At 42.4% G+C, this 18066-nt stretch overlaps 1 protein-coding gene across 2 annotated transcripts in view; it reads left to right on the forward strand.

Moving 5' to 3' along the window:
• scube3 (signal peptide, CUB domain, EGF-like 3) overlaps positions 1-18066 on the forward strand; it is a 66414-nt gene that overhangs the window by 10150 nt on the left and 38198 nt on the right. For both annotated transcript variants that reach the window (XM_029435767.1, XM_029435768.1), the window contains exons 2-4: positions 5543-5665; positions 8717-8842; positions 16984-17118. In XM_029435767.1, coding sequence (XP_029291627.1) covers positions 5543-5665; positions 8717-8842; positions 16984-17118 — 384 coding nt within the window. The remainder of the gene's footprint in view (positions 1-5542; positions 5666-8716; positions 8843-16983; positions 17119-18066) is intronic.

The following is an 18066-nucleotide window of genomic DNA, read 5'->3' on the forward strand; positions in this document are numbered from 1 at the left end:
TTTTCACATTCATCTGCTGTGCTCACCTTTTTAAATGTATCAAGAATTTAGTTTTCAGTGAAGCAGGAGACATTAAAGTCGTTAAACTTTGGAAATAAACAATAGATTCTGGATTCTTCAATTGCGGGTGAAGGAGTAAACCAAATTCTCGAAAGGTTTTTCTTGCTGTAGTTTTCACCGGCCCCAAAATCGAGACCGAGGAAATAACCCATTCTGCCAGACCCGTTGCTTAATACAAATGTTTGTGAGTTGAACATCATACGGGTCATTTACAGTAAGTAGATAAAAGAGGTGTTGCCGTCTGTCTTTCATACAGTACAGCCATTCAGTCTCTCTGCCGCTCTGTACCTAAAGTAATTATCCTGACCTTAACCCCATCCTGCACAACCACAACCCTAAGTATAGTGTAAGTGTGGTTTTAAGATGGATAATTACAATACTTGTTCCTTTTGTAATTATACGCAGTACGACAAACGCTGTGATCCTAAGAACACCTTTTTATGGACTTGAACCCAGTACCCTTCCGCCTTTGCCGCAAGGAGCTCATGAAAATGAAGGATTTCATCTGAAAATGCTTTCGTCAAGAAAGAACGTTTCGTCTCTTAATGCGAAACTTCAACTGTTGAAATGTTGCACCAAATCATTCTGTCAGGAAAACGCAGCTGAATACTTCGCTGCTCTCGCTGACTGAATGCATCACTTGGTCCATATTTCTTTACTGTTATTTTGAAGTCGACTGCAGGCAACGCGAGTAAAGCTACACCTCTGGGTGTCCCAGCTCCACTCAGTCTATTTCTGTATCTGAATGAAAGGTGATGGGTTGGAGGGGGGGGCGGGGGCGGGGGCAGGTTTGGGGCAAAGCAAACAGCTAGGGTCTCAACACTCAAAGTAAACATTACCCTATGTTTGAACTACACACCTTCGGCCCTACAGTTCTCCCACACACTCGCGCTCTACCCTCTGAGTTTTATTTCTGCTAACACCCCCTTGAGCCGGCCCAGCTAAATACACCGCTTATGGTCCACGGTCTTCTCATAAATCAGGGAGGAAAAGCACCTCTGACAGGGTCTCACCTCCACGGCCAGCAGCCCTTAGCCGGCAGCTCTGAATTACATGTAAGGACTACTTTGGAATAAATGGACAAATGGCTTTTCAGAGTAACTTTCCTAATAACCATCTTTGAGGACATTAGGAAGTTTTGTCCAGAAAATGCTGTGCAACTATAATAAATCACATTTATGTTCACCACCTAGCATCCTACTGCTGCCTTCCAAAAAAAGAAAGAAAAGTCTGCTTTGCTGAGTCAAGAGCATGTGAAGATGCATTTATGGATTCAGGAGTTTGACACACGGCAAAGTTTAAAGTTTTATTGAGCATACAATAGAGCATGAAGTGAATCGGTTTCGGGGGAGAGAAAACATGCTTCATTATTGTACGACTTGTTTTCATCCAACAAAATCATTGAATTCAGCAGTTCTGAGAATGTCAGTGGGTTTAAACACAGACTCGAGCTATTTGTGGCTTTGATGTGCTCAAGTGCATGAACCAGAGGAGGGCTGCAATATTAGAAATGACACATTCCCCGGAGGAAACTGTTTAAACATCTGAGCATTGCCCAACATCCCTTTCTTCTTTTGGTTTTGTTGTTTTGACTTTGTTTATTCATCCTTGTCTCGAAGCGCCGGCTTCATCCTCCCCTGCCTTAACTTGTTCCCAACAACTGTGATTCCTCAACACAAAAGAATGAAAGAAACTCTCAATGAAAGACACAATCTTTTCATCTTGAGCATGAGTCAATTACCAGAGCAGCATTACTGTTTTCTTCCCCTCAAGCGTTCAGAGGATCGTCCTCTGGACTGAACAGAAGGATGTATTGATTCTGACATGTTTATTTGCACGGCACAAACATGTTGGGTTTCCAACAAGAACGGCACATTAAGCTTTTGTTGTTCATGTGTCTGTTGGAACGCTCCCCGTAACCTTTTATGGCCGGACTTAAACAATGCTTTGATGGACTAATGGGCCGGGATGTCTTAATTAGTTTTAATTTCATTTTGTGCAGCTCACACCAAAGGAAATGGGAATGTGGGAGTCACAAAATAGCTCGTCTCATAGTGTCACCCGTTGGTTTCCAGATCTTGGTAAATGGGTTTCTCACTGTAGACGAACACTTTGCACAGATTTATTGTTCAGATGTTCACACTGTTAGTCGAGTGTTAGCCGGGGCTGCATCTGTAAGCTACATAAGTTAGAAGCACAAAGATGTAGTTGTAGTGCAGGATTGTGCATCCTTTTATATATATTGGAGGCAGATTTTTGAGGAGGGAGCAGCTTTCACAGTTGGTTATATCATTTATGTGGTTTTTCCAAACAAGAGGCAGTTTTGTTTGTTTAAAACCTTAAATGCCAAAGCAAGCTGCTCTCTGTGATCATTTAAAATTTGGCAGTTGCATAACCTTGGAGATACTTACAGCTCAATATCTGGTGCCACTCTACAACAACTGCCTGAAGCAATAACAGCATCAAACTGTTCTGGAATCAAATTTGACTTAAGAAAACAACTTCAGTTTTTGGCAAAAACAGATATATAATTGACTGCTTTTTTTCTGCGCTATTTGCATATCTGTGTTTTTAATTTCATCATTAACCTTTCAGCTGATGTATAAATCTTCGAATCGTACTTGCAGTTTCCGACTTCAGGCGTGTTTTTAAAGGCATGTGTGAGCCTGAGAGTGTGTGTGTTTATGTTCATCTCAAAGTAATGAGAGACGGCAACCTTGCAGACTGGAAAGATAAAGTGAACTGATGCTCCAGATGGGAACATTAATAACGAGATGAAAAGAGGGATTCTTTGAGTTTCTGTCATAATGAATATTAATTACAACAGAGACTTGGCACCAAGAAACCTGACAATAAGACAGATATTTTGTTGTGATTAATGCCTCCTCTATTGAAAATCACTTCCTCACATGGCCTTTCCTGCTCCTATGCTGGAAAACGGTCCGTAAGGAGAAAGGACCCAGGCTGCTCCTCGGGAGAATCTATATTGTTCTCACATAATATAAATCGATGCAGGAGTCGAGGAGCTCTTGCATCACTAAATGGCTTTGTGGAAACTTGGCAAGAGACGAGACGAGACTGTCCCAGGTGCTATATCCCTTACTGAATGTTGCACAGAAATGTTTAACAAATGCTTAAAACCTGACAAATCATTACAAGAATGATAGTCCTGTTCGCAAACTACTCAGCTGGTATCACTTTATTTGGTCAACTCAGCGTTGATGCTCAACTTTTGTATCGGGCGACAAAAAGCAGACGCTAAACATGTCAACATTTGGTACATCTCAACTGGCTATACTATTTTTTTAGACCTCTAACCTCGACTCAGACGTTAATACTCGTCAGCAAAGCTAGTGTGGCTGTTGGGATGGTAATGTCCACCACTTTGATCCTGACTGGTTTGGTTAAACAGACTCAGGTTCAGTTTGCCTGGTTAGTACGGGTCATTTGGACAGGTGTGAAATCTCTCAATCGAACATTGGTGGCCACCAAACGACTGAACCGAGACTCTCACCAGGATTTTATGATGGCTGGTATTTGAACATGATTTAAAAAGCTTAACTGTGATCTGTATATCCGACTTTGTCAGTTCATTGAGTCCAATTATAAGTGTGTGACAGTGATCCCGCAGTAAGCCCCGAATCGATACTGTACAAGCTCCCTTTTTGTATTGTCTCTAAGGGTTAGCCATTATTTATTACATGTGTTCGGTTAGCACACTAATAATGCTTCAAGAAATCACTTAGAAACATTTTATTGAACGGTCCTAGTGTTGAGTAAGGCTCTGCACCAGGGTAATTCATTAATACACATTTCAGTGCTTTTGAATGAGGTTTTGATCCTTCTGGAATAAAACCAGGAAGTTACAGTTTAGTTTCGGTTGTGTATGTTAGCTTATTTGCATTTAGCACAAATCCAGCGTCACAGAGCTGCTCCCAGCTGCACAGTATCTTTCTTGTTAAACCTAACCTTGACTTAGACTTTTCACACAGTCACTAACACCTCTGCTAAACATTTTAGTGACATTTTAAATGCCCTTCTTAGCAGGATACGTATTGATGTAACCTGGAAGCTTTGTGTTCTTCCCATAGCAGTACCAAACTGCCGTTATTGTGACGTCTCCACTGTGTTTGCACAAAGGTGTTCAAACCCTTGTAATTAGGTTTCATTTTGTGACACACAGAGTTTTTTTGCATTCTGCGACGTCCCCGTCCTTCTTTCCACATCAGACTTCATGTCCTCCAGGAATAGGCAGATATAGGTAATGTCAGGGGTTTAGGTTGCAGGTCATTTCCCAGTGGGATCAGCTGGATCCTGCAGAGGGCTTGTGATAAGAGTGATATTGGAAGCTATGTAAACCTTGTTAAGCTGCCCTTCCCCTGTGCGCAGGGGGGTAATCCTAAACACCTGGGCTAGTTAACTAGGATTTGGTGGGATTAGGGGCTCCATGCTTCTGGTTAAATCCATTTTCGTTCTTATCTTTTCGCTTCCTCTCTTTTATAATTCAAACTCAATCCAGCAGTTACTTAACGGTTACCTTTTTATACTGAGCTTCTTCTTCCTTTTTATGTCTGCACATATCTGTTCCCATATTCAGGGCCATGGGAACTAGTCGAGCGTGATTCTGTATTCTGCGCTTGACTATCCCACTTTGATTGTTCATACTGGACATTACATTTTAAAAGCTCAAATGTGTATATTTTATGAAAGCTGCTGGTTTTGCTGTCATTTTGTTTGGTTGTAGCCATGCTAACAGCATTAGCAACTCTAGATTTAAACATCTCAACAACTATTAAATGGATTACTGACATATTACAGACATTTATGGTCCACAGAAGATAAATACTATTGACTTCGGTGATCCCCTGACTTTTCCTACTGTCACCATGAGGTTGACATTTTTATTTTATTAAAAGATCTCAACCGCTCTTGGAGGGATTGCCATGGGATTTGGTAAAGATATCCATGTTAGCCAGAGAGTAAATCGTAATGACTTCGGTGATCCGCTGACTTTTCCTCTACTTTTGATCATATACCTGCACAACTAGTGCCGTGCCCTTCAGCCTCAGCTGCACTTTGTGTTAGTGCTAATTAGCAAAGGTTAGCATGCTAACACGCTCCACTAAGATGGTTATACCGTCTAAATGCTAGCATATGTTAGCATTTAGCTCAAAGCATGGCTGTAGACTCCTTTTTTATCCCAATAAAGGCAGTTAGTGAACATCTGTTGTACTCAAGCTGCAAGTCGATCGACAGAAAATTGAAATGTTATAATAATATATAAATATTTGATTAATCGTGAGTGATTTATCACGCAGTTCACCATCTCAAATGTGGAGATCTTTTACTCTGAGTGGGGAAATGTAGCACAATCAGTAACATGGAGTTTGACATATTGAAAATCTGTATTTTGTGGTATAACTATGTCATCAAGAATGTTTGAGCTCCATCCACTAACCACTGCCTCCCTCTTTCCTCCTAGATGTGGACGAGTGTGCAGAGGCGGTTGACAACTGCAGCATCGATGCAATCTGTCAGAACACCCTGAAGTCATACAAATGTATCTGCAAGTCAGGCTATAAAGGGGATGGCAAACACTGTGAAGGTAAAAGTTTTAACGGATTAATGTGCTCATTTTCACCTGTGGTTGGAGGCACAAACTTCTCCTTCCCTCCGTGGGAGCACGGGGAGGGTTTTCACAGTACATTGATGTAAAAGGAACATTTCTCAAGTTGATCTGCCTCATCTATCTGAACGTAAGCCCTTGGGCCAGTGACAGGCTTGATAAGACCTTCTGTCTCACTCAACATAACTCAAGAGCTTTAAGACTCTCCTGAAGAGGTTGGAGAGGCGAGAGAGAGAGAGCGAGAGAGAGAGAGAGAGAGAGCGGCGGACGGAGGAAAGGGAAAGCCAGGTGCAGAGTGCTCCTTTGTGACAAAATGAAATGAAGCAGTAAATTTCCTACACATGTTGGAGGAGAGAATTAAGATAGTGGCTGAAACGGCAGTCAGAGGCCCCGCCAAGCAGTCAGGGATATTTCCACAGCCAGAGGCAGGCCTTGTAGACTGTCAGACACAAGTCTGTTTTTCTAGCCTTTTTTTTTTTTCAATGTGCCCAAAAGCACATTGAAAAAGTATTATTAGTATTATTGCAAAACCATATTTCACAATGTCATTTATTTTCCTTACTGTTATTATTCTTTCATTAACTTGACCGAGTGTTTTTCATGGCCTCCTGCCTGTAGGTCATAAAAGTTTGCTTTATTGAATCTATATCTATAATGTGCAAGGTTGGGTTTCCGATGAACTGAAGGTTAACTGATGGCTCTTCAACGCCGATGTACTTCTACAAATCCAATGCAACTTTCATACAAATGAGATTAAAGAAATGCAAAGTGTTGCAGTCACTGGTGGTAAGATTACAAAAAGGCTTCTTTATAGTCGATGGTTCAGGTTTGGCTCTTAGGGTTGAGTGTGATCAAAGGGCTTGGTTCAACCTGTAGCAACAGCTGAGGTTTTATTAGTCTGTATCAGTTGAAGCGCACGTTTTTAATCTTCAGGGGAAACTACAAATGTGTCCGCTGTTAAATGATACAATCGCAATTTTTCAAGTTGGTCTTATAATAGTCAAAAATGTATTCCAAAGTTAACCTGAAGCTAATAACATTACATGCTTCAGCAGAATTCCCTCTTTGAGTTTCCCCCTGGACAGTATTTTCTTGTAGAGCTGCAGGGGGATGGTAACAAAAAGGAGGAAATTCTGTTTAAAGGTCTGTAATCTGTAAAGATAAAGTTTTATTCTGGCTGCAAAATATGACAATGAGCACCTGAAACACACGCAGGAGTTTTGAATGTCATTTGATTTAAAAAGTCTAATTTATATTAAGTAACTAATGCAATAAATTAGATCTTGATTTGATAGTTAACTGGCTTTTATGATTCAGGTTGGTGGACTGAAAACAGTGGAAATAAGTCCAGGACCTTATCTTTCTAACTTTCTATCTGGTTTATTGCAAACCAAACTAAAACCTGTTATTCTTCTTATTACAGCCTCGACATTTCAGCCTCAGAGTGAAACTAATGATTTTACTCTTATGTATAAACACGCTTTTCTAAAAGACGAATCAACATCTTGTAGATGTAAAGGGTACAAAGATTTGAGGGTCGTGACAAGCGTTGGATTAAAACAAATTTACAACTATAGGAGTAAAATCAGTTCATTAAGATGCGGTGGGTGTTTCAGGCTTCGAGAGGAGTCTCGAGGAAAAAAAAAAAAAAAAAAAAAAGGCTTGGTTGATTTGTGAGGCTGTGATCAGGGAATGACAGAGATGTGTGGGAGGCGGAGACGCAGGGAGCAGGAGAGTGTTTTTGTTTCGGTCCCATCCCTCTGCTGTCGAGTCAAATTAAGCCCAGAGTGAAAACAGCCTCAAAGAGAAGCTGAACGACTGGGATCATCGGCCCTGAATGGGCCCGTAAGTGCCGAGTGGAAGTGCGGCGAGTTCTCAATCCACCTTGTTTGGGTCTCCTCGGTACAGGGCCTTCAACCGTCATCATAACCATAACAGACAATTCCTCTCAGGCTGTCATTCCAATCTGCAGTCTCTTTTTATCTCCCAGCCTCTGCTCTCTCGCTTATGTGTCAAACTTCTTCAGTTTTAGCTCCCAGGACTGATGAACTTAGAGTTAGATCGATTTGTCAGTTGCCCTTAATGTCAATAAAGTCAGTACTAATGTGACTGAGATTTCTTTCTGATGCTTTGGAATAAAATAATGATATTTTCCCTAAGAATTCTTTTTGTTTGTGTTTTGCGTGTATGTATAACTTGACATTTTCATACTAAAAAAAAGCGGCAAATTGTCACAACTGACTTCATTCTCTGGGTCTCAGTAGAGAGCTTTTAGTACTACATAATGCACACGATGTTGTTCCAGAGGCTTTTTACAATACAATTCTAAAGGGGGAAAAAGCTTGGCATGAAACTGGTCAAATGTTAATATATTAAATATGGCATATAATCATTGCTATCTGTATTAGGCTTTAAAAAAACAATACAATATCAGTAAAGCTTTGGCATGTACCAAAGTTACATCAGTAACAGGTGAGCCAACTAATTACCACAGCTGTTGCCTCATCCCTGTTTACCTCATGAGAGCTCTTCGGAAAAAACAGATCATTTTAATTCTCTGTATTGTACCCAGCGGCCTAATTGCACTCGCAGATTTTAAAGGAATATTTTTGACATTTTGGAAACATGCCTATTTGCTTTCTTGTCGAGAATAAAGAGCATATGAATTTTCTTTGAGAAACAATGTGTTAATTAGCAAGCTTTAGAGGTCCTGGTAAGTGGAAATTGTTGTTTTTGGGCTGAGCCGGAGTAGATATTTCCAGTCTTTGTGCTAAAGCTTAGCTCGCTGGCTGCGGCTTCATATTTTCCGGACAGATATGAGCGTGGTATTGATCGTTTCTTTACATTCTATCTACATGTAAACAAATAAATCATTCCTGTGTTTTTATTAAATCATGCTCTTATTTTTCACAAATAAAATTCACCACGATCAAATGAGTGTGTTTTTCTATCGTCTCATAACGTTATCTTGATTCCTTTTAAGCTTTCCTAGGACTTGCTCTCACAACTTTGTGTATCTTCTCTCTGCAGATGTCGACGAGTGTGCAAATGAATACAACGGTGGCTGCGTCCATGAGTGCATTAATATCCCAGGAAATTACAGGTGCACATGCTATGACGGCTTCCGCTTGGCACATGATGGGCACAATTGTCTAGGTAAGTGAGTGTGTGTGTGTGTGTGCACTTAACACAGCGTGTGTGCTAAATGGATTTTTTTTATAGACATGTTCCGCAGCTGACTTCATTATGCGGGAAACCGTTGCCGTACAATGGGCTTTTGTCCGGTGAACACATACATTAAACTGCGTGTGTCAAACTCAGCCTGATATAACCCATGTGGTTGCATACACTCTTCTCACTTCATGTCAATCATCAGGAATGGGAATGAATGTTTTTGGGGGTGAATTGAGCCCTTATTAGACTGTTGCATCAAGATATGAAGCTATTTCCTCATTTCACATAGCAGGTAGTCTCCGAATGTGTTTTCACAAAAGAGAAAAGGAGAACTTTTTCTTTTTTTTAATAAGTCTGACGAATAGTGGTGAATTTCTGAAGAGCATGACCCTGAGCTGAGAGCTCTGAGTGAGCCGTCAGCCGACCGTACTTTCCCATGGTTTAATATTTCAACAGTGTGCCATTCATATTAACCTCACAGAGAACGTATTACGCTTAAAAGGTTATGAAATGAAGGGGGGGAAAAAACACAAATCTTCCTTCTGCTGGGAGAAGCTAAACATAGACTTCATCCACCAACCCCCCCCCCCCCTCCTCCATTCTCTCTTTCTTTCTGGCTCCTTCTCCCCCATTCACCCATCCTGCATTCCTTTTGTTTGTTTGTTTTGTTTTGAAACCCCCAAGTTAGATCCTGCTGCTCCTCAGAAATCTTCTCCCTCTTGGTAACAAACTCAGCATGATGCAGTTTCTCTTGATATAGACGTCGGCTAACCCCTGTAGCTGCTGTGAGCTGGTTGTGTAGAGGAAAGTAAACGGCGACTTGCTAAAGTGGATTTCACAATCGGGTGAAGTGATGACAGAAGAACTTATCAGTACTTAACAGTGATTCACTATAAAGGCGCTTTTACATGCAGGCACACGAGGCAACACACTCATATCAATTTATTTGATGAACTGCATGCAATGCTGGGATTAAGGTGGAATGGAAAACACTCGCATCTTTAGATCGATAATAAACCTGCTTTGACTTGTCGATGCTCTCGTGTCTCACTCTCTGCCTCTTCCTCGCTCATGCACTTGCAGCTACAGTGTGTAGCAGGGCTATTTTCCAAGCCATTTAGCAACGGCGTTCAGTTGTGCGTGGATCATTTGCTGTGCCGTGGATCAGCTCCTGTCTTGCGTGCAGGTGTGTAATTGCAATATATGGTTGTGTGGCTGCTGCATCAAACAGAGTTGCAGCCATCGACCCCTTTGATATAATGTGTCATAGTGAAACACACGATCAAACACGGACGGAGCTTTTCCAAGTTTTTACTTCTCCTGCCAGGTTTCATCTTTTCTCCACCAATGACCTGTGTGCAAGAGATCCGACTTCACTTCCTGTGAAGATATAGATCCAATTAATTATTGAAGGAGTACATCTTTTTTTTTAAATCTAAGCATAGCAAACAAGGGGTGTAGCCTATATGTAGCTGTCAAGTACAAATCCAACTCTTGCCTTGAGACCTGAAAGAATTTAACTCATTCTAATGCCTCCGCTCTGCTCTGCTAAGGAAATAATCCTCAGCACAAACACAAGAGAGGATAGGAAAAGGTATAGCCGAGGTCTCATGTTAAGGCCCCAGCTTCCTCTTCCAGGTTTAAGCTTCTCTTGGCCCCTGAGAAAAGATTAGTCCCCTTGGCCCCCGAGTGGCGAGCCTAAGCAGCTGGTTCCCAGACGAGGTCAGACCCTCAGAGCCCTTATAGACCAGATGTTGCCGCGGCTGCAGAGGAGGAGACGCTCACCTGATTCTCAAAAGTTCACACTGAGTGAAACATTCTGAAATGTTTAAGATGCGTCTCTTTAGATTTCCCCCATGTTGTTTCTCCACAAAGCTTCAGTGGTTTATGTTTTATTTAATCTGCTTTTTGTGCTTACAGTGCCAAATAAACTCAGTCGTGTCCATAACTTCCAGCTCTTCTTTATCCAGTAGGTGTGTGCGTGTGTGTGTCTGTGTGTGTGTGTCTGTGTCTGTGTGTCTGTGTGTGTGTGTGTGTGTCACTGCGTGCGTGTGACTGTCAGCTCAGGGACATGAGTTAGGCCAATGCACGCTCATCCCTGTCGATGTCTTCTTTGTTTGCTCGCTGCCCCACGTGCCACACGGCTCCTTGTAATTGGATGTGTTGGCAGCATAATGACATTGGGCGGTGGCAGAAGGCGGCGGAGCGTGAAGCAGAACACTGCCGAGTGCGCCTCGCCTGGGACGCTCTGGTTTCTGAGGTCTCTCTCCTATGACTGCCCTAAACCCCACAAAGATGTCAGGAAGTCAGCAAGGTGGAAGCAATGCAATATCACAGCACACTGCTCCTGTCTGTGCGGAGTGAGATGTCACTCACTGTATAATTTACCTCACGGGGAGCTATTGTACCCTCTCAAAACTCCCGCTGAACAGAGGAGGTGAAGCATATCAGAACTTGATTACATCTTTTATAACTGTCAAGACTATTATCTCGCAGAGGTGAGGGAGGGATGGTATTTAATCACCACACCTCTTTCATGGCGAGGCTGTAAAGGATTTGAGAGTCTTAGGAAAAACAGAGGAATCAATGTCAATTTAATCCAAAACACACATCCTCTTTAAAATGAAAACCAGATGCAGGAAGGCGATTAGTTCCCCACTGTAGCACCACCGTCCCCACATTAATGACCTACGTGTTTTGGTTGAGGTCCTACAGAAAACCGAATACCCTCTTATCATCGCTCGTTCGTTAGACTCTCTCAAGAAGCTCAATCTTTCTTTACACCCACAAATCACAACATTTTTCCTCGATTTGGAACTAAAAGACACTCAAAAATATATTTCTCATAAAGTGGAAATGCCACAATCGCATGCATCCTGACTCAGTGGGAGAAACAAAAGCAGTTCTGAAGACATTACAGAGTGCCATCATACTGTAACGGATATGCTTTTAGCATTGCATGTTTACTCATATTCAGCATTCTCTGCTCTGTTAGTCATACATGTTGCCCCTTGTTGCCAGAGAACTGATTTTTTTTTTGGGGGGGGGGGTCTCTGGCTCCACACACACAACTTAACAGGCCATGTTCTTTTTGATTTCTATTGACCAACACTGATTTGATTTGTATTGATTCAGCAACGCTCAATTCCCTGTGCAATCTATAGGGAAATGAATGCCCTTTTACTTTAACCTTCCCCAAAGACGTAACATGATCTATAACACAAAAGCAATGTCATTACGGCTTTGAAATAGACTTTTGAAGAACAGCTTTGAAGTAGCAACTACGAAAAGGTCACGTCGGTAACACGGTTTGCTGCTAATGGCTGTAAATGTACAGTGACATTGTTTTGTTTTTAAGAATGTCCCTTTATAATGTTTCTGATGGAACAGCTTCATCTGTCATGTACCAACAAAGTGTCTGACTCATCGTCAGGCTGAGCCTATATCCCTGCTCTTGTAATCCTTTGGGATTACGTTGCAAGGCTGGCTAATCAAACGAGAGGTTTTAATATGATGCATTATTGACTAGGTCCTGATGGGGGGGGGGGGTGGAGGGGGGGGGGAAGAGTAGTCATCAAAGAGCATCACGCTGATTCGCTCCACAGCCTTTGCTGCGCTCTTAAATGCATTGTTGGCTACTCTTCCAAGGCAGTGATGAGAGCGCCCTTCACTTGAAGATATTTGATTCTAGCCTGGACGAGGTGCTTTTTTTACCTCCAGCTTTTAACTCCTGAATATGTCGGACTGAGTCAGGGAAGGGATGATCTGGTTAACTCCGCTCCCATCGTCCCCAGAGGAGTTCAGGATAGTACGACACTGCTGGGGCTTAGCACTAACCCTCCTCACTTTCCTGCTGCACATGCAAATACCCCGCTGTCTCCCCCAGTTAGCAGTCACTTTACTTTTGTTGTGACATGCACGGATCAAGTTTGGACAAGAGAGTCTCTCCACAGTTCAGAGGAGCGGAGCTGGAGTGATGAGTTAAAGGACGGATTTGAGATTGGTGCATTAGCTGGCTCCTGAAGAGTATATCAACACACTCTCTCTCTCTCACTCTTCTCTCAGGATTGTTCAGTCCTATCCACCATGAAATGAACAATTCCAGCTGAGCCCACTGGCAGGGCTTTGGGGGAAACTCAAGCCTGAGATTGGGCTTAGGGATGAAGCAGACTGGTAACCGTCAGACGTCAGCAGCAGGGCCTCTCGTCTCCTTGGCATAAGGCTGTCCACCCAAACACTTATCTGGGGTTTTGTTTTTAAAATACTTCCAGACTTGTTTTGGAGGAACTGAGAAATACCCCTTTTAGCATGATCTTAGCTCATAGTTTTTCTTTTTAGGAGAGGACTCAGCGAGAGATTAGACGTAGAATCAAAGCATGTGCTTATTTACCAAAATGGTTACCTGGGAGATGGGGCCCAAAGTCGAAAAAGTCTGAGTTTAATCAAAGCTAAATTAGTGTTGTTTATGTAATGACATAACAATCATCCATACCTGCTGATTTAAGAATGAAATGCTACAGTAAACAGATCTTACTCATGTTTGCTGAGCAGATGTGAAGCTGTTAGCTGTATTCGACACAGGCAGAAAGGAAGTGCTGGAACTAATAAATTGTTCAAAGCCAAATACTAAGTGTCTTAATGCATCAACTCCCAGTTTGAAATAGTCACAAACACTTCCTTTGTTTGAAGAGTGTGTGTTCTGCAGATGAAAGATCAGGACTTCCTGCAACATATCAATTCATACGACCTGGCTTTTGTCAACACAAAGCCACTCTCAGCGTCTGTCTGTGCGCTCGGTTGTCCTTCTCAGGCCGGGTTCAAACACGGCAGCCTCGGTCACCGTTCCTTTCGAGCGGGTGAAGAAATGTGCCTCGTCATTGAGCTTCCTGAAGTGACACAGAAGAAAAAAACGGGAAATCCTCTAATCCTCCTTTTTTAAAATAAGAGAGAATCTTGTTTTAATTGAAGCTGGCTGTGTATGTGCCACGCCTTTAAGTCAAGCCAAGCTGGTGCCGGTTCATCTGCCAGAGCAGCACGGTCGGCTCCTGCAGTCCACCAGCTGTTTTGCTGCCTGTCGCAGGCACATGGCTCCGATTTTCTGCCTTATTAAAGCGTGTGTGCGCCTCTTCAACTCCTGTAAATGAAATGCCCAAAGAGGCCAGAGTCCGTCCACTCACCTCCTTGTCTCTGGTCTGTCTAGACCGCAGAGATCGTTCTGTCTGATCCAGACAGAAGCCATGGACAGCTTTTATGACAGACAGCAGTAGTTTTCTTTTTTGTTACTCCCCTCCTCCCCCGGCAAAAAAAAACAACCTCTGGGTCAGCAATAAATGGCCCCAAAGTCGCCCAATCTTAAAAGGAGAGCAAAAGAGTTGAACGTTTCTCCAAAATAAGGGTTCAGGAGTTTCTGTAAGGCAACCACAATGTTTACATGGCTCTAAAGCTCTGCGCAAGGCCAAATGTTATATATACAGTCAAGGCTATCTGAGAAACCAGCGGACATGGCCTCCGCAAACACAACCAATCTCTTAATCTCTCTCCGTTTGAACCTTCCTTTTCCCTTCGTCTCCTCGAGTGAAGCAGGGATAGAGCAGAGACAAGTCTCATTTTTCAGAAGTGAGGCAGCCCTTTTAACTTGATTAAGACGTTATTTTTCCATTCTCCCAAGAGAATTTTTAAAAAATGTTTTAAGTCCAAATAACATGAGCACTTCTCTTGGCCATGCCAGAGCCCCTTTCCGCTTGGAAATATTTGTTTTGGACGCCAGCCTTGCCCAGCACACAACACAGGCAATTATGGGAGCTATTTAAACAGGAGAGATCTACTGACAGGCGACGCCTCATTTGGAGGGATGAAGGAATCAGGAAATGAAAACTTCATTGATGCGCTGAGGGTATGGAAAGAGAATTCCCCTAGGCCCTCTGAGGCTGGTTGCATTTCTCATGGGCATTTTGTGCATGCAACGAGAACTCTAGAATTTGCGCAGCTTTTACATGTTTGAATTTTTTAGGTTTGTGCGTGTCAAAGAAAGAGAGAAAGAGACTTTATGTGTGTGTGTGTGTGTGTGTGTGAGGATAGTTTCCTGTATGAGTTGGGGAGTTTGGGTTTCTGGTGCCTGCTAACAGTTTATCTGTAAAGGTGCAGCTGTAGGTTGTTTGCCGCTTTCCTCAGTTCAAAGGTCTTCTCTCTGTTGCTGCCACTTTCATGATGAGGAGATGAGACCATGTGATCAACACCAAGGCCGCCACACAGCCATTTTCTTTCCCTAAACTTTCCTTCCTATACTCTGGCTCAAAATGCTGCTGCTTGCTGATGAAATGTGAGAACAGGACGGCAGACTAGACAAGCCCATAAGGGTCATGAGTGCTACCTGCCACTGACCTACTTCTCAACCCCAGGTGCCACTTTGTGAGCACAGTGTCCGAGTGTTTATGCATTTGGTGAATCCACATGTCCCTGCATTTCTATGTGGAAAAAGAAGAAAGAAGAGGACAGAGTGAAGTTTAATTTCTAACTCTGCCGGGCTGAGAATTCCCCAGAAAGGAAACTTAATCTAGAGGCCTTCTCAGACTGGACAAATAGACAGTAAATTAGTTTCGCATGACGGTTTATTAAAAAAAAGGCCTTGTGTATACAGCAGATTATTGATGTATCGAGCAGAGGGATGGATAAGGTTCCAGTGTGGTCGGTAGTGAGGGACAGAGCCCAGGTCTCCGGGGGAAGAGTCACCTCCAGAGCCACGGTGCAGACACGCACAGGGGAGGCCCGGGCCGCTAAGCTCTGCAGCATGCAAGACAAATAAAAGCAGCAAGAAATGACATGGTGCAAAATCCTTCATGTTGAAAGTAAACAAATATATCAAAAGATTTATAGATGTTCCACTGCTGCTCATTAATTTCTTTTGTCAAGTCACACAAAGAGTTGGAGGGGGGGGAAGAAAAAGTTTTGTGCCATGAGGAGAGAACAGCTGGAAGTGCACAATTCATTATCGGTGGAAATGAAGTCAGCGGCTCTGTGGTCAGTTTCCCCTTCTTGCCCCGTGGCAGAACGAGGCCTCAGGCGACACCTTTGTAAATGCTCTGCCTTTGTATGCACTTGAGGTGGATTCACATGGTTACTTATTACCCTCCTGCTCCCCCCTCCTCATGTCTCTTACTCTCTCCTCTTTCCATCTCTACTTTCCCCTCTCCCTCCTCCTCCCTCTCCCTCTCCCTGCATTCCTCCCGTCATGGGGCTGACAGACACTCGTCATCAGCAGGTACTCTGGCCCAGGTGGATCAGGTTTCCCACTTACCAGGAGATTGTGCTGCGTGTGCATTTTTATGGCTTAGTGCTGCACAGTTGGAGGTTTTCTGTGCAACTCTGTGTGCTGCCATGTCAGATAACCATTAAGACAGACACATCCTCCTCAAACAGCTTAAGACAAGCTCCTCTGGCTTTTCATTGCACCCTAAACACCTTTTTTTGTGCCGTGTATGACATTTGCACTCAAAGCACACACTTTGTACCTATTTATTTATGGAAGTGAGTCGTTTCTAAAACATTTTATTCTTTAATTTATACCAGGAGGGAAGAAGAAGCACTTTTTGAACCTAAAAGTTTTCAGTCGAATAGTAGTCGTCTTTTTTTTCTATTTCAAACACTCCAGGTTTTACATTTAATATATCGTCATATTCAATTGTGGATATAGTACATTTACATTTAAGTACTGTACTTAAGTATTAGTTTGAGAGTACTTGTGAGGTACTTGAGTATTTTCAATCCATTGTACTACGCATATACTTCTACTTCACTACATTTCAGACAAAGGTGCTTCCTCCACCCCTGTACAGAAAAATCTGTACATAAAAAAATACTGCCTTGAAATACAAAACATTTTATGCAATTTAAGAAATATTGTTGGTCTTTTACACAAACTGTCACGTTTGCTCTATGTACTAAGTAATTACACTTCTAAATGGATACAATGTGTGTTCCTACCATCTCTGTATGATTATGATTTACCGCTTCTTGTCCGTTAATCGGGTCATGATTTGATCCCAGACAAATGCTAATCTGTTTAGTATTTGTTCTGTCTTGAAGTGATCTTATTCATCTTGTTTTGTGCGTGTGTCTCCTGGCAGATGTGGATGAGTGCTCTGAAGGTAACGGCGGATGCCAGCAGATTTGTGTCAACATGATGGGCAGCTACGAGTGCCGCTGCAGAGAAGGATTCCTCCTGAGTGACAACCAGCATACCTGTATCCAAAGACCCAAAGGTTAGTCATGCACACACACAAACACACACATTTATGCTTTATGGAAAGTAGCAGGACACATCGAGCAGTATTTGACTTGAGGTTGGATATTACTACCACTAAGGGGCGAAAGCTCATTATTTTGAGTAACATTTTGATGACGAGGCCTTTTTTTAATAATGTGATGAGTTGTGCAGATTTAAACTGAGAATGGGATCGGCCCTTACAGGCCTAAATGAAAGTTGAGCAAAGGTAGGTGTCTCCAATCTGAGGGGGGAAGAAAAAAAAAAAGAAAAGAGAAGAACGAGGATAATTCTCTTTTTGTTTTCCTCCCACCCTTTCAAATTGAACCAATCTAGTGCTTGGCAGCATTTTAAGGTATCGGTGGTATGAGAGTGGCCGTCGGGGGACTGCGAGCAGAGAAAACAATTAAAGGTGTAGCCTGGGGCAGACACACCTCTTGTTTATAGAGCATTCCTGTGGGATGGAGACGTGACAGGAGAAGGTACAGACCCAACCTTCTCTGAAGCAACAGCAGCACTGCAGACGTGCAAACATTCATCACGTCATAGCCGTATTTAAGGGAAAATATCTCTATTATGCATATTGTCTTGTAGACTTTTACGAGTATATGAAACAACAGCACGGTGGTTGGAGTTTGCAACAGATCCATTCTTGTTTTTTGAAATCGAGAGTGTTGTTTAGCTGAAGTACTCTTCTACAGTTGCTGTATGTATCACAAACATGTGGGAAGGTAAGAGCATTACTCACACCTGTTGAGATGCAGAGTGTGCTGGTTTAAGTACATACATTATGATATATTACATTAATATATTACATAAATACATTTTGATGCTTCACTTAAGAAATATTTTCCTGATGAGTCATAATTATTTTAAACAATAAGGATATAGTGTACTTTTTACTATTACTATTTTTTTCAAAGGAGGATAAAACTATTTCTGGACA

The sequence above is a fragment of the Cottoperca gobio genome, chromosome 7 (assembly GCF_900634415.1).
Source record: "Cottoperca gobio chromosome 7, fCotGob3.1, whole genome shotgun sequence".
Lineage (NCBI taxonomy): Eukaryota > Metazoa > Chordata > Actinopteri > Perciformes > Bovichtidae > Cottoperca > Cottoperca gobio.